The following is a 16,345-nucleotide window of genomic DNA, read 5'->3' as shown; positions in this document are numbered from 1 at the left end:
CCAGTGCTTTGGACTAACTCAACACTCCACAATGCTGGCCCCTGAATTACTCTTTGAATACTCTTCTAGGAGGTGGGTGTTTGGCACAATGGTGAAGATGTTGCTTGGGCCTGCACCCTGTATTGGAGTGCTTGGGTTTGAGTATTGGCTTTGTTTCTGATTCCAGCTCCCTGCCAATGCACACCCTGGGAGGCAGCAGTGGTGGCTCAAGTGGTTGGGTCCCAGCCAGTCATGTGGGAAACCTGAGCTGAGTTCGCAGCTCCTGGCTTCTGCCTGGCCCAGCCCTGGCTGTTGTGGGCATTCGGGGAGTGAACCAGGGGGTGGACGATCTCCTTCTGCTTCCACCTTTCTGTTACTCTGCCTTTTGAATACAGAATACACTGCTGGATTTAATTTACTAACATTTTATTTAGGATTTTTGCTTTATTATTAATCAATGGGATCATATATATATTTTTTCTCTTGTTCTTGTCCACCTTTGGATTTCAGGATATGCTAGTCAGTAAAATAGTTTTCTATCTTTTCTCACCTTTTAAAATAGTTTATATGACCAAAAAATAGTTTATATGACAAAAAATAGTTTACATGACAATTATGTATTCTTCAAAGACTTCTCTCTCTTTTAGGCTCTGGTATTGATACTGTGCTATTTTCATAAGTTGAACTGAGAAACTTTTTAACTACTTATATTCTGCAGAATTAACTTGATTAAAAAAGGCGTAACCTGTAACTTGAAGGCTCAACAGCATTCACGTGATTATACTCTTCCGTCTTCTCACTTTCGAAATGGTGGTTGACTCACAGCATTGTCTTGCTTCTCTGTGGTGACTGCTCCATCGGGTCTGCACATCCCCTTGGGACAATTTTGGAGACGTGTCCTTTCCATGAGACATAACTAAGAACTATGACTTGTAACTCATACATCAAGTGGGACTGGACAGGACTTGGTTTTTCTGTGGGGGCCTTGAACATCCCGCTGCCGCGGGAGGCAGCCCCTGGCCTGCAGCCAGATGACCGTGAGCTTCAGTCGCACCTGCACCTGCATGAGTGATGCCCTGCAGGCCCTGCCGCAGAACAGCAGGGGGCAGAGGGGGGTTGAAAACCTGGGGGTGAAGATGGGTTCCTTTTTACTGCTCGGGACAGAGTAAAGAACCAGAACAAGCTCAGTATCCTACACTTTGGCTCAAGATAAGTCTTCAGCCACTGACTTTCTTTTTTTCAATAGTTTAATTATCTTAATACCAAATTCACAGGAACAGCACAAAAGACACACAACATTAAAAACACATCCCTGCATGGAGGACAACCCAGGAGAGTACAGTGAATGGGGGGAACCTAATGTATGGTAAAAACGTTACAAAAAACATTCAAAAACCTAATCGTTTGTTCCGGCAATGTCAGAAATTTAGCAGGTTTATTTATAATGGTTATAAAGTTGAACTGCTGCACCTTGTTCACCGAAACATTTTGACTTGCAATAATGCTTCATGTCCTCACATTTATATTAAAAATTGACACACAAATGAATGGAAAAACTGCCAATATCTGATTTCTGTCCCCTATTTTTCCTTTTTTAAGATTTTATTTATTTATTTCAGAGGTAGAGTTATAGACAGTGAGAGGGAGAGACAGACAGAAAGGTCTTGCATCCACTGCTTCATTCCTGAAATGGCCTCAACCACCAGGGCTGGGCCAGGTAGAAGCCAGGAGCCAGGAGCCAGGAGCTTCCTCCGGGTCTCCCATGTGGGTGCAGGGGCCCAAGCACTTGGGCCATCTTCTACTGCTTTCCCAGGCCACAGCAGAGAGCTGGATTGGAAGTGGAGCAGCCGGGACTAGAACTGGCGCCCATAGGGGATGCTGGTGTCACAGATGGAGGATTAACCTACTGCGCCACAGCACCACCCTCCCTTCATTTTTCTATTTGCAATCACATACTTCTGTACTTTTCGATCCCATAGGGAAAAGAATCTACAAAAAAAAAAAAAAAAAAAAAAGGAGAGAGAAAGAAAAAGAAAAAAGAAAAGAACAAAATCTAATATTCAGCACTACCAATAACAAAAAAAGAGAAAATAATGGTTGAGGATGACATTTTGCTCATCCTGGTGGATTTTAAGCACGTTCTGCACATATGCAGCCTGCTGGCCGGATGTCTCTGTCACAATTTATTACAGACTTGGCATGGGTAGCACACAGAGAGGCCTCACTTGCCTCCCACAAAGCACGAGAAGCTGCGCTCTGGAAGTGCAGATTTATTTTGAAGTTCTGAGTGATTTCTCACGCCACATGCAGGAAGGGGAATTTGCGAATCAGAGGCTCAGCGGATTTCTGATAATGGCTAATTGCACAGAGTGCCACACGTCCAGTCCTGCAATGAGGAGGTGCCTCCACCCCTCCAGCAGAGGGCGCACACCTGCAAGCAGCTTTTGCAGCAGTAGCTTCCTGGGTGCTTCACCACTGTCAGCTGGCCTCCTCGTGGGAACCACGGGATACAGCTTCCTTACTCACCTCCTTTTCCTTCAGCTGGAGTTCGGTGAACTAGAGGAGTGCTGGTGTTGGAAAGCAACCTTAAGTCACCGACTTCTGATGTCTGTAGTAAAAATAATTTATCTCCTGTAGTCATGGGGCTGACTGTAGCTGGAAACCAAATTCTAGTACAAGATCAGTTACAGCTCCACGTCTCCAGGTCTCCTATGGAACCACTGGAGCACTGGCCAGGAAAGAAAGCATTCAGGGGGCCGGTGCTGTGGCGTAGCCGGTAAAGCCACCACCTGCGGCGCCGCCATCCAATATGGGCGCCGGCTTGAGTCCCAGATGCTCTACTTTCTATCCAGCTCTGCTGTGGCCTGGGAGAGCAGCAGAAGATGGCCCAAGTGCTTGGGCCCCTGCACCTGTGCGGGAGACTTGGAAGAAGCTCCAGGCTTCTTGGCTTCAGATCGGCACAGCTCCAGGCCATCTGAGGAATGAACCTGCAGATGGAAGGCCTCTCTCTCTCTGCCGCTCAAATAATTCTGCCTTTCAAATAAATAAATTACTAAATATTTTTTAAAGCAGGCACTCTGTTAACCCAGACCATGCAACCCTTACCCTCCTGGGCCTCCCTTGCCAGACAAAGGGCTCCTCTCCTGCTGGGGCTAACAGACACTGCATGGTTCATCCCCTTCCAGAGCTCACAGTGGAATTTAATCGCCATGGCAAGGTGTTGTGAGGTGGGAGCTCAACCAGACTAGGGTGTTTGGAGGTGGGCCTTTGGGGGGTGCTTGAGATCATGTAAGATCCCCAGGGTAGACCCCCATGACTGAACACTGGTGGCTTGTAGATTTTAAGACAAAAACTGACCAAAAAAGAGAAAGAGAGGGAGACACACAGACACACAGAGAGAAAATTCTAAAGATCATTAGGGATTGTTATAAACAGTTATGTGGCAACAAATTTAAAAATCTAGAAGAAATGGATAAATTTGTGGGCATATATAACTTACTAAAATTGAACTGTGAAGACATAGAAAGCCTGAACAGACTAACAGTGAGTAATGAGACTGAATCTGTAATAAGAAGTCTCCCAACAAAGAAAAACCCAGGACCACAGGGCTTCACAAATTCTACAAAACTTTTAAGGAAGAACCAACATAAAATTTTCCCAGACTATTCTAAAAAATCGAGAGGGAGAGACTTCATTCTACGAGGCCAGCATTACTTTGATTCCAAAACCATACAAGAAACGACAAATAAAGGAAACTAGAGACCAACATCCTGATCAACACAGATTTCAATAAAACACTAGCAAATTGAATTTAACAGCACATCAAAAAGATCATGCACCATGACCAAGTGGGATTTATCCCAGGGATAGAGGGGTGGTTCTACATATGCAAATCAATAAATGTAATAAATCACATCAGCACAATGAATCCACACATCCACAGCCAACTGATTCGCAACAAAGGCACCAAGAATATACACCGCAGCAAGGACGGCCTCCTCGATAAATGGCTTGGGGAAAACTGCATGTCCATAGACAGGATTTAAACAGCACCCCTCCCTGCCTTCCCCATGAACAAAAACCAACTCCAAAGGGGTGAAAGGCCTACATGTAAGAATAAAACTATGAAAGTGCTGGGGCCAGCGCTGTGGCGCAGTGGGTTAACGCCCTGGCCTGAAGCGCCAGCATCCCAAATGGGCGCTGGTTCTAGACCCAGCTGCTCCACTTCCAATCCAGCTCTCTGCTATGGCCTGGGAAAGCAGTAGAAGGTAGGAAACCTGGAAGAAGCTCCTGGCTCCCAGCTTCAGATCGGCACAGCTCCGGTCGTTGCAGCCAATTGGGGAGTGAACCAGCGGATGGAAGACCTCTCTCTCTCTGCCTCTCCTGTCTCTGTGTAACTCTGACTTTCAAATAAATAAAATCTTAAAAAAAAAAAAAAAGCTATGAAAGTGCTACAAACAGAGGGGACACTTCAAGATATAGCTACAGGGGGCCAGCACTGCGGCAGAGTAGGTAAAGCTGCCACCTGCAGTGCCGGCATCCCATATGGGCGCCAGTTGGAGACCCGGCTGCTCCACTTCTGATCCAGCTCTCTATTGTTTGTGGGCCCCTGTGCCTGTGTGGGAGACCCGGAAGAAGCTCCTGGCTTTTGCATCGGTGCAGCTCCGGATGCTTCAGACAACTGGGGAGTGAACCAGCGGATGGAAGACCTCTCTCTCTCTCCTTCTCTATGTAACTCTGACTTTCAAATAAATAAATCTTTTTTAAAAACTAAAAACAGATCTACTATGTGACTCAGCTATTCCAGCTCTTGGTATATAGCCAAAGGAAATGAAATTAGCATATGAAAGAGACATCTACTTGCATTCCCATGTTCATTGCAGCTATTCACAATAACTAAGATGGGATCAACCTAGGCATCCATCCACAGAGGCATGGATAAAGAAAATGTGGTATATATACACAATGGAATAGTATTCAGCCATTAAAAAGAGTGAAATCCTGACATTTGCAACAAAATGGATGGAACAGAAAGTCATTGTGTTAAATGAAATGAGCCAGACAAGGGAAGACAAATGCACATGTTCTCTCTCAATGTGAGAGTTACAGAAAGTCAATGTGAACTTAGAAGAGTAATTACTAGGGGCTAGGAAGGGTGAGGGGAGGTGGGGTGGAGGAAGGAGATTGGACAATGGGTTCCAAAACCTCACAGATAGTATACATGTTGCTGAAGTGAGCACAAAACACAAGAGGTAGAGGTAATAGGTTCTGGCGCTCTGCAGCACAGTAGGGCAACTGTATGTCACAAGAATGTACCTTATCTTGTATAAAGAACTGGAAGAGAAGACCTGGTAGGCTCCAAACACACAGAGAAGGTAAGGAAATGGGAAATCTAGCTGCCTGATTTGATCAGTTTCCACTGTCTATATGTATTATTTTACTGTACCCTGTAAAAATGTACAAGTATTCCATATTAATACAAATTTTCTCTAAAATAAAATAATGCAAATTTATAATTTGTTCATGGTGGTACTGTCAGTGTGCCCCTCCACTTTGTTACTGTTTTATCTTACGAAACAAAGCTCTCTTTGTTTTTCTATTTGGGGGCTGCGATTTGCACACGCACTGAAAATGGAGGACCCCACTTTGGTGTCTGTTCCTATTTATAAGCACACATTTGCTCATGTAAGTCTGCTTGGTGATCCTGATTGGAGCCGATGTTTTGATTGGTGAGTTTTGGGCACACAGATGGATGAAAACACAAACACCGCCAAAGCTTACCTTTTGTTAGCCCTGAGGCTGTAATTACCTTTAGGCAGTCAGATTCATCAGCCCTTTCCCCTACGGTTGGTGCTCGACTCCCTCTTGTTGAAATGTAACCTCCACACAGACTGTGTCCTACCTCAGGGCGTGTTTACCAGGCTGCGCAGCACCACACGCCCCACCCAGCTCAGCACGCACAGCCTTCCCAGCAGCCGCTCGGTGCCCTTCACCGTCCTGACCTGTCGTGATCCATATGAGTGAAGTCATAGGGTATGTATTCGTTTCTGCCTTACTTTTTTTCACAATTATGTCAGTGAGATTCATTCACATTCTTGCTTGTAGCAGTTTATTCTTTTTCATAGCTTATACTATTTCGTTGTAAAATATATCACACTTATTTCTCCTGTTAAGAGATTTCTAAGTTGTTGTCAGTTAGGGACTACTATGAATTATACTATTATGATCATTTTTCTACAGGTCTTTTAGTAGACATCGAGAATTTATTTCTCATGGTTGGCGTTGTGGCGCAGCAGGTAAAGCCACCGGCTGAAGTGCCGGCATCCCATATGAGCGCCAGTTCAGGTCCCGGCTGCTCCACTTCTGATCCAGCTCTATGCTGTGGCCTGGAAAAGCAGTGGAAGATGGCCCAAGTCCTTGGGCCCCTGCACCTGCGTGGGAGACCCAGAAGAAGCTCCTGGCTCCTGGCTTCAGATCGGTGCAGCTTTGGCTGTTGTGGTCAGTTGGGGAATGAACTAACGGATGGAAGACCTCTCTCTGTCTCTCTCTCCGCCTCTCCTTCTCTGTGTAACTCTGACTTTCATATAAATAAATAAATCTTTAAAAAATTATTTCTTGTGTTTGGCGCTGTGGTGTAGCAGGTAAAGCCGCCGCCTGCAGTGCCGGCATCCCATATGGACGCTGATCTGAGTCCTGGCTGCTCTACTTCCGATCCAGCTCTCTGCTTACAGCCTGAGAAAGTAGTAGAAGATGGCCCAAGTCTTTGGGCCCCTGCACCAGTGTGGGAGACCTGTAAGAAGCTCCTGGCTCGTGGCTTCTTATTGGCTCAGCTCCTGCTGTTGCAGCCATTTGGGGAGTGAATCTGTGGATGGAAGACCTTTTTCTCTCTAACTCTGCCTTTCAAATAAACTTTTTTAAAAAAAATCTTTAAAAAGTATTACTTTTGGGAATATTCCCAGGAGTATAATTGCTGTGACGTCAGGTGTATACATGTTTAACTTTCGTGTCAAATGATGTTCCTATGTGGCTGCGATTTTTTTTCTTCTAAAACATGATTTGAAAAGCAAAAAGAGCGAGCGAGCAAGCCAGAGGGATGGAGAGACCCAGAGAGTGCTTCCATCTGCTGGTTCCCCCGGCAAACGCCCGGAACAGCTGGGACTGGGCTGGGACCAGACAAGCAGTCAGGAACTCAGTCCAGGGTCTCCCAGTGGGCGATCCACCACGGACACGCCTGCACCCCAGCGTGGGCACTAGCTGGACGCTGGGGCCAGGAGTGCACCCAGGCACTCCCGACGCCTGGCGCGGCTGCTGTCCGCCTGCATCAGTTCTGCGACTCCACCTCCTCACCGGCACTTGGCACGGCCAGTTGCTTTTTTCTTTTACCTTGAGTCATTCTTGGGAAGAAAATCTTTAACTGTTTCAGTTTGCAAAGCAGAGAGAGCTCGCCCGCCCTCCCAACCCTTGCGGACACCTCCCTGAGGCTCGGACGACCCCAGCGGCCGGGCGAGCTCCGCCCTGTCTAGTGTCTCTCTTCCCCGCCCAAGCTTAGCACAGGGCCTGGAACGTAGTGGAGTGGCACTTAATGAACAGGGGCGATAAATGTATTTCATTTAATAAAAATAATTAGAAGTTCCAGGCATTGTGCTCATGTTTTACACGGATTGTTATTTCATTTAAGCAGGTATCATCACAACTTCCACTTCGCCAACGAGGAAACCCGTGTAGACAAACTAAGTGACTTCCCAGTGCCATAAAGCTCTGGGCTCTCTTTCCATTGCCCAATACCAGAAAACTGGCGGCGGCACCACCACGCGCGAGCTCTCGGCAGCACAGCACCGTCCGCGGCTCGGCGCGGCCAGGAGCGTTCGCACTGGGTTGCCAGTCGGCTCCATTTCCTTGAAGCACAGACCGGAAGCGTTTCTGTCGGCCGCCTTTCTAGTGAGCACGACCGGAAGTTTCTGACAGCGGCTTTCCGAGGATAGGGGAGCGGCGGCGGCGGCCGCAGCTGAGGGGGTTGCAGGTGCGGAGGCTCCGGGGCGAGGAGGCTGATGGGGCCGTTAGGAACACGCAGGCGGCAGCCCACAGGCAGGACCCGGACCTGACCTGGACCGCCACCGTCCTCGCGGCCCGCCTCTTCGCCCCGCCTCCGCTTGTGTCTGGAGTGGCCCCGCCCCCCTGACCTGAGCCTGGTCCCCTCCCAGGCGCTGACCCTTGACCTCGGGGCGCTCCCCCATCTCTTAGGCGCGATGGCTACGGGCGCAGATGTACGGGACATTCTAGAACTCGGGGGTCCGGAAGGAGATGCCGCCTCCGGGACCATCAGCAAGAAAGACATCATCAACCCGGACAAGGTAGCTTGGGGGCTCCGGGGAAGGGAGGTGGGGAGGGGTGCGGACGGCGAGAGACGAGGGAGGTGGGAGGTGCCAGGGGAGCCGAGAACGCGTGTCACCGCGGGCGGGATGGAGTGGAGGTGGGAGGCGGCGGCGCCCAACACGGCAGGACGCCTCCCAGAGATGAGAATGAAGTGTGACGGCGGTGAGATGCTGGCAGTGGGAATCCAGCACCTGGGGGAGGGCGTGTCCCCTGCGCCCAGGTGCTCGGGCCGGGGGTCCCCCTGTGAGGGTTTGTGTCCCTCGGTGGCGTTTCACTGCAGTCGTGCCTGCTGTAGGTGCCGGATTGTTGGGGGGGGTGAGCCGGGTGGAAGAGTTTTCGGGGGGGGGGGGTCTAACCGGTTCCTCTCCTCTGGTCTCCAGAAAAAGTCCAAGAAGTCCTCCGAAACGCTGACCTTCAAGAGGCCCGAGGGCATGCACCGGGAGGTCTACGCCCTGCTCTACTCCGACAAGAAGCAAGTATCCGAGCCCCGGCGCCCACCCCCTGCCCCCTGTGCGCCGCCCCTCCCGGCCGAGGAGGTCTCGCAGCTCCCGCTCCTGGACGGCACTCCCCCTCTCCGGGGTAGACCCGCGCCCTGTCCACACCTTGGGATTCCAGCCTGCCTTTTCCTTACACCCCACTGCCAGGGATGCCCCGCCCCTGCTGCCCAGCGACACCGGCCAGGGCTACCGCACGGTGAAGGCCAAGCTGGGCTCCAAGAAGGTGAGGCCTTGGAAGTGGATGCCGTTTACCAACCCGGCCCGGAAGGACGGAGCCATGTTTTTCCACTGGAGACGCGCAGCAGAGGAGGGCAAAGACTACCCTTTCGCCAGGTTCAATAAGGTGAGCTTGCAGCGCAGGGGCAGGCCGGCGACGCCGCCTTTGTGAACCACTCTCTGAGCCCTTCAGTCTGCTAGGGCTGGTCAGAGGCAGGTGTAGGGCCCACCAGGGCTGTCAGTTCTGTCCTGGGGGCACATACACGCAGAGTGGGCCTCGGGGGGTCTTTCCGGCCAAGCTGGACCCGTTTGCCTTTTCTCTGAGCGCCGCTGTCCCTGGGCTAGATCAGGAGGCGCTTGTGCCACCCTAGGAGTACCTCTCTCATCCAACTGTAAGACCCTGCCTAACTCAGTACTTCCCCCCGCAGAGGGGTACGGGCCCACGATCCATATTTTTTGAATGAATGAATGAATGAGTGTCTTCCTTAGTTGACTATGAGTTCCATATGTGTGGGACTGGCTCCTCCCTTCCTGTTTTTTAAAAATACTAAATGAATTGAAATGAATGGGGGGAGTCCCCAGAGGAGTGGATGCCTGAAAGCAGTCAGGAGGACGAGAGTATCATCTAGGTAGATGTCCACGTGGAAGAACAGGCCGAGGGCGAGAGCCTGGTATGTTCCAGAAACTGCTAGTCATTTGGCCGGAACTTAGGGTCCATGAGGGGTAGTGGCTGCGGAGGCCAGCTCCCTCGCCCGTGTGTTCGTCAGCCGACGCGGTGGATTTTCGCTGCTAGGTGCCTGCAGTTGCTGAGCTTAAAGGCAGAACAGAAGTGGACCAGAAGTGGGCAGCCCTGGCTGTGGGGTGCTCGTGAACTGTCTAGAGGCACTCCATCTCGGAGGCCGGAGCCTTCGAGGGGCCTAACACAAGATGACCGGGTGACGTGATCAGAGGCGTCCTCTAGAACAGATTGAGTGAAGGATGTTCTTGGTGTCTCCAGTCCCTCAGAGACTGATAAGCCCAGGAAGGTTATAGGAAAAGACCACACGAGCCCACGTTTCTTCACGGTCGGCTCAGCCTGCAGGTCCCATGCTTACCCAGACCAGTGGAGAGTTTGCACACGGCCCTGCCCTGCGGGCTGCCCTTCTAGTAGCGATGTTCAGATCCAGCCTTGCCTGGAGGGCTGCGTGGAGGCAGAGACCGGGGCAGGCTGTGTCTCTAGTCCAGGCAGGTGATAGTGGCATCCAGACTGGGCTGTGGCAGGTTTGTAGGTGAAGCCACAGACTTGGTGAAGGGGAGGAGTCCAGAGGAAGGTAGGAGTTGCAGATGTCTCCTGTTTCTGACAGGGGCCTCTGGGCTGGTGATGGACACCGACTGGCTTCTGGATTGGAGGAGACAGGAGTGCGAGGGCGAGCGATGAGTTCAGTACTGAGCATGTTAAGGTTGAGGTGTGTGGACACCATGATGTCCAGGAGGCAGCTGTGGTCTCAGACAGAAAATAAAACTCTCCTGCTCCAGTAGAGCACTGATCCTTTCCTTGGGCCTCGGACTGTCTTTGAGGGGTTGGGGACTGAGGGGGGAAGAGTTTGGGACTAGTTCCTGTCCACCGCTAGGTTCCTGACCTAGGTGTGTGGAGGGAGCTGCAATCCCCACTGTCACCACTGGGTGGCAGTAGTGCTTCAGGCAAGAGTTGCATGGACTTCGGGGCTCCTGGGCCTTTCTCCAGGTACTTAGCCATCTGCCAGACTCGATTTGACCTTTGGACTCCACAGAAGTGCTTACATGTGGGCCCCTCACCTAGACCGTGGGGGTTAGGAGCGTGTGTCTTGTTACCGGGCGCCGAAGCTGAAGGTGTAGTGAAGTTGCTCCTGGAGTCAGTCAGGGGCCAGCTGCAGTCCCAGAGCCGCCAGGGCCTCCAGTTAAGCAGACAGGTTTTTTCTCACCCCAGGCTGCCCTCTGCAGGGGCACGGGCGGAGGATTTCCTTTTTTCTGGCCCAGAGACTGTGGTCACAGGGGGCTGGGCCCACCAGATTCACCAGTGGTGTGAACATCCCCACTGTGTCCCTCGGTGCCAGCAGACGGTGCAGGTGCCCGTGTACTCGGAGCAGGAGTACCAGCTCTATCTCCACGATGACGCTTGGACGAAGGCAGAAACCGATCACCTCTTTGACCTCAGCCGCCGCTTTGACCTGCGGTTTGTGGTTATCCATGACCGCTACGACCACCAGCAGTTCAAGGTGAGCCGGCGTCATACATCTGCACATGTGCCCAGCCCCTGGGCCCGGCACACCCTGCCTTCAGGCCAGTCCCTGAGTGGTCACTCCCTTGTCATTGCCGACCCTCAGAAGCGCTCTGTGGAGGACCTGAAGGAGCGGTACTACCACATCTGTGCCAAGCTTGCCAATGTGCGGGCCGTGCCAGGCACAGACCTCAAGATACCAGTGTTTGATGCTGGGCACGAGCGGAGGCGGAAGGAACAGCTGGAGCGTCTCTACAACCGGACCCCAGAGCAGGTCAGCCCCAAGCTCAGCCCCGTCGCCCTCACTGGTTCCCAGCCGTGGTCACTGCCCACGCTCTCCCCCGCGCGCCCTTCCTCCTCGGATTCCCTCATGGACGCCCGGGCTGCCTTCGCCCGTCTCCCCTTCCTCCGGCACGCGCCCTCGGGTGGCTCAGCATCGCTCCCTTGCCCAGGTGGCAGAGGAGGAGTACCTGCTGCAGGAGCTGCGCAAGATCGAGGCCCGGAAGAAGGAGCGGGAGAAACGCAGCCAGGACCTGCAGAAGCTGATCACGGCGGCGGACACGACCGCGGAGCAGCGGCGCACGGAGCGCAAGGCCCCCAAGAAGAAGCTACCGCAGAAGAAAGAGGCCGAGAAGCCGGTGCGGAGGCTGAGAGCGCGGCTCCGGGTCGGGGTGGGGTGCTCCCCTAGAGCTGGCAGGGTCCCGGCATGGATGCTGGGCCCACCCCCACGTCACCCCGTTGTCCGTGACTCCTTCCCCAGGCTGTTCCTGAGACTGCAGGCATCAAGTTTCCAGACTTCAAGTCGGCAGGTGTCACGCTGCGGAGCCAGCGGGTACGTCACTCCCTCCTGCAGGCTGCCGCTGGGCGCACTCCTCCGGGCTCCAGCCGGCTGCAGCAGGTGGGGCTAGAGCAAGAAGGGGTGGCCACAGACAGGTGGCCCACCAGGACCTCAGGTGGCGGTGGTCCCCATGTGTACTGTATTCTACTTCTGTTTCCTTTTCTGGCCCGTGGCTCCCTGCGGTTGCCTTCTCTCCCACATCTTCCCCACCCTCGCTGCTTTTAGTCCCCTTCCCCCTGAGCCTCCAATGGAGGGAAAGGGCCTAGCTTCCTGGGTCGTTGCAGATGAAGCTGCCAAGCTCTGTGGGACAGAAGAAGATCAAGGCCCTGGAACAGATGCTGCTGGAGCTTGGTGTGGGTGAGTTGGGGGCTGGGCCCACAGGATGTGCCTTCCCAGGGGCGGGCAGGCAGAGGGCAGTGCCTGTAGCTGGATTTGCACACACACACCCCACCCCACCCCACCCCCCCGGCAGAGCTGAGCCCGACACCCACAGAGGAGCTGGTGCACATGTTCAATGAGCTGCGGAGCGACCTGGTGCTGCTCTACGAGCTCAAGCAGGCCTGTGCCAACTGCGAGTACGAGCTCCAGATGCTGCGGCACCGGCACGAGGCGCTGGCCCGCGCTGGTGTGCTGGGGGGCCCCACCGTGCCAGCATCAGGCCCAGCCCCAGTCTCTACCGAGTCCGCAGTGTCTGAACCCGGACTTGGCCCCGACCCCACCAAGGACACCATCATTGATGTGGTGGGCGCACCTCTCACGCCCAATTCGGTAAGAGACTGTGCGGGCTAGCAGACTGTGCCCTGGCCCTGCAAGTGAGCAGAGCACACACATGTACATGTGCCGCCTCCACGAGGGCCTGGGACTCAGGGCAGGAGTGGGTAGACCAGGTGTGTGTAGACCCAGTGTGTCTTGAGAGCATGAGGTGTGCACACCCAGCCAGAGCCAGGCCTTGGGGGCCACTGACCTCAGCACCTTGTGTTTCCCCAGAGGAAGCGACGGGAATCAGCCTCCAGCTCATCTTCTGTGAAGAAAGCCAAGAAGCCCTGAGAGGCCGCACGGGGTGTGGGTGCTGCTGTCGTGTAAATAGAGATGCTGAGTGGGACCGGGCTGCCGCCTTTTCCTTTTCACCACTCCCGAGGACCCGGCCAGGAGGGTCCCACAGCCGCTCCACCAGGGTGCTGGTCGGGGCCTGCCTCAGCAGCCTTCTGACCACTAACAGCTCGCCACCAATTTCTGCCGAACTCCTGTACCTTGGGACACTTGTTTCACACTCAGGACGGCTTCGCACACATACCCAAGGCCTCGTTTCCCCGACTTTATTCAGTGGCACGTTCACAGCGGGGACGGGGGTAGACACAAGGTAGGGCCTGATCTGTCCTGGAGCCCTGGGGGCACCACACACCATGCACTATGGATGGGAGGGGGCACAGGGGACCCTGGGGGCCCCCGCAGAAGCCTGTGTACTAGGGAGGAGGCAGTGATGGCCTGGGTCCCCCGAGCCCAGGTCCACAATGGGAGGGGCTGATAACTGGGCTGAGGTTGAGGGGTGGGGTGGGAGTGGGGGGGCACAAAGTGTCTGCTCCGGAGGGGCCAAGTGGCCAAGCCCTTGCCCTGGGCACAGGCCCACAGGGCAGCTGGGGGACACTCTGGACGCAGAGCTGGGCCACTCTCCCTTCGCCCCTCTGGACAGGGAGAGGAGGATTTTGGGCTGGGCCAAGCAGCTACCCTGTCCTGCCCCATCCCGTCCTTGACCAATCAGAACGGCTTCGACGTCTGCTTGAAGATGAAGCCTCGATAGGCGAGCGTCTTCATGATGTTGGCGATGTTCTTGCAGTCATCTGGAAAGAGAGAGAGAGAAGACCTTTAGGTGGGCTCCGGATCCTTCCCCTCCGCCCTTAGGTCCTTTTACAAGCGGAGTGGGAAGCTGGGGCAGGTTCTGGAGCCACAGGCTCAACAGAGGGTCTGCCCCCTGGTGGCAGCATCTCCAGCTTCAGGTTGGGATGGGTGCTGCTGGGCCGGCAGTAAGCCTGGTCTTGATGCTTCTCAGCCCCATAATTCATGCTGGAAATTGGCCGGCGTGTCCCGGCCCAGCCCCAGTGGTGATGTATGGGCGCCGTCGCAGTAAGAAAAAGGCCGAGTAAATGTGTAATTTCTCCCTTGACGGCCCCCGGCCGCTGGGCGATCCTTCTTGTTGCCGCCGCGTGGGGACGGCCCGTCCGCCACACTCCGTCTTCCCGCCACCCGCCTTGATGTCTCCATTTCATTACTGTGCGGCCATTCATCACGCCCACGGCCAGGGTGACTTTGCCGGCACTTGCGTGCGTGTGGGAGATGTGGTCCAGGCCGTAATCACTGGTGACAAGGCACCAGGCTCGGCACTGCTGGGGCCTTGGCCCAGGCTTGTGTGCTCCAACAGCAACTCGCGTGGGTGCCGGTGCTGTGCTGGGGAGGGTATAGATTCACGGCCCCTCCCAGCTTGAGCCATGAGCCCCTGCCCTGCTTCAGTCCCAGTGCAAAGCTAGGTGCTGGCCACCTTTTGGGCTTGACTGTGCCCATACCTCACATGAAATGTCTGTGTACACAAGAGCCTACCACGCGCAGTTTCTTCTGTACGGGTCCCTGTGAAAATTGCTCTGAACTGTCCAGGAAAGAGCAGGCACTCGGGAGCCAGGCCTCCATCCACCACCATTAGGAAGTGCAGCTGCCCAGAGCTTGTCCCACCAGGACAGAAACCGCCTGAGTGCCTGGGCTTTTCATTTTCGGTTCAGCTGCACAGAACAGCCACCGACTTGCCATTCCCTCACCTGCTCTCCCACCTCCCTTCGGTGCTCCTGGGCCATAACCAGGCCTCAGCCGCCACCAGCCTTCATGGGATCGATGCTGTGATTGCAGAAATATTGTACATTGATGTCATCATCAAGTGTGTGTTGGGGGTGGTAAGGTCAAGGTGGGGTCGGGAGGCCTCTGCATCTGTGAAGAACCAAGTCCTTCCACTGAGCCCCTCAGGCCAGCCCTTGCCAGGACCTTAGGCCAGGAAAGGGGCCCTCCTAAGCTAGCAGAGAGCTGGGGGAGCTGGGAGGGTGCGGTGGGGGCGGGGCTCTGGTTAGCCCAGGACCCATCTCACTAGCCAGACTCCAGCTCTGCAGATCCTGCTAAGGGCAGACAAGTCAGATGAGGTCCTGTCTTGCAGAGCTCAACATGCATGTGCCTGAAGTGGATGTAGCACATGGAGAGGTGACACCTTGTTCCCCTAGAGACTCAGGAGGCCCGGTCTGAGGCAGAATGGTGGGAAGACAGATGGGTGGGTAGTGGCGGCCATGGCAACTCCAGACGTGACCCATCCTCGTGGTTTATGGGCCGGACACGCACCCCGCTCAGCTGAGGCCCCATCATTTGTCTCTCTTAGTGTGTATGCCTATGCTGTGCGGGCAGGGGGTGGAGGAGGGAGGGGGTGTGGCAGGAGGAGCTAGGCAGTTGACAAGAAGGAGAATGGGACGGGAGGGGGAGGGGGCTGTGGCAGGGCCCAGAGGCTGTGGTGGCCCCAGTGGAGGGACTGTGATACTGCGATTTTCTTACCAAAGACGCCTGGCTATGGCAGGACACCTCCAAGCCTGCCTGTCTCCTGCACTCTGGAGACCATGGCCGCTGTGCATATTAAGAATAAGTCTCCTCGTTATCTGCAATTACCCAGCGGCCACACACCTCATTTCTTCCAGCAGAAAAGAAAATTAGTTTTCTATTGACTTCATCTGGCTCCTCCTTCATTCATTGCTGGACAAATCGCTCAATCTGCCTCTCCTGGCCCAAGTGAATGTCCCAGCCCCGACCCCCAGGCCATCCAGTGGGCAAGCAGTGATCTACCAGCATCTGGCCCTGTGCTGGGAGGGGCCCACACGCCCCAGTCTCTGTCCTTGAACTCTTCCCCACTGGACGACCTCATCAAAGAGCATGAGCATGGATACCCCTGAGATCATCTCCAGCCTGGACCACTGTCCTGGGTGCTGGATCACATGCAGAGGCCTCCCAAACAGCTCTTTGTACGGACGTAAAACACAGAACATCCCTGATGGGCATGTCTGCTGTGACCCTGCGTTCCCCGTCCCTGTGAGTGGCAGCCCCACCTGCCCTTAGTGCCCAAGAACGAGGCCTCTGAGTGCTCTCTCCTCACTCCCCACATCTGATCAAGTGTGAACTGCAGATTTCATC

At 54.1% G+C, this 16,345-nt stretch overlaps 2 protein-coding genes across 30 annotated transcripts in view; one reads left to right on the top strand and one right to left on the bottom strand.

The window, feature by feature from the left end:
- The first annotated feature begins 7,939 nt into the window (after positions 1 to 7,939).
- DMAP1 (DNA methyltransferase 1 associated protein 1) lies at positions 7,940 to 13,241 on the top strand. Of its 4 annotated transcripts, none has more exons than XM_070078593.2 (11): positions 7,940 to 7,999; positions 8,221 to 8,330; positions 8,733 to 8,824; positions 8,997 to 9,192; positions 11,141 to 11,299; positions 11,408 to 11,575; positions 11,754 to 11,939; positions 12,062 to 12,133; positions 12,424 to 12,496; positions 12,612 to 12,907; positions 13,127 to 13,241. In XM_070078593.2, the coding sequence occupies exons 2-11, from the start codon at positions 8,226 to 8,228 to the stop codon at positions 13,184 to 13,186; spliced, it is 1,407 nt and encodes a 468-aa protein (XP_069934694.1). In that variant the 5' UTR covers positions 7,940 to 7,999; positions 8,221 to 8,225; the 3' UTR covers positions 13,187 to 13,241. The 4 variants fall into 4 exon arrangements, with proteins under 4 accessions (XP_069934694.1, XP_008263586.1, XP_069934693.1 ...); XM_008265364.5 differs by having other exon boundaries at positions 11,138 to 11,299; XM_070078592.2 differs by having other exon boundaries at positions 8,181 to 8,330.
- Positions 13,242 to 13,440: 199 nt separating this feature from the next.
- Positions 13,441 to 16,345, bottom strand: part of ERI3 (ERI1 exoribonuclease family member 3) — a 146,665-nt gene continuing 143,760 nt past the window's right edge. For all 26 annotated transcript variants that reach the window (XM_070078596.2, XM_089300799.1, XM_089300801.1 and 23 more), the window contains one exon: positions 13,441 to 13,977. In XM_070078596.2, coding sequence (XP_069934697.2) covers positions 13,948 to 13,977 — 30 coding nt within the window. In that variant the 3' untranslated portion in view covers positions 13,441 to 13,947. The remainder of the gene's footprint in view (positions 13,978 to 16,345) is intronic.

This window comes from Oryctolagus cuniculus, chromosome 7 (assembly GCF_051225735.1).
Source record: "Oryctolagus cuniculus isolate XC-2025 breed Fujian yellow rabbit chromosome 7, ASM5122573v1, whole genome shotgun sequence".
Lineage (NCBI taxonomy): Eukaryota > Metazoa > Chordata > Mammalia > Lagomorpha > Leporidae > Oryctolagus > Oryctolagus cuniculus.
The sequence above is the reverse complement of the archived record's forward strand: the minus strand, read 5'-3'. Positions and strand labels throughout refer to the sequence as shown.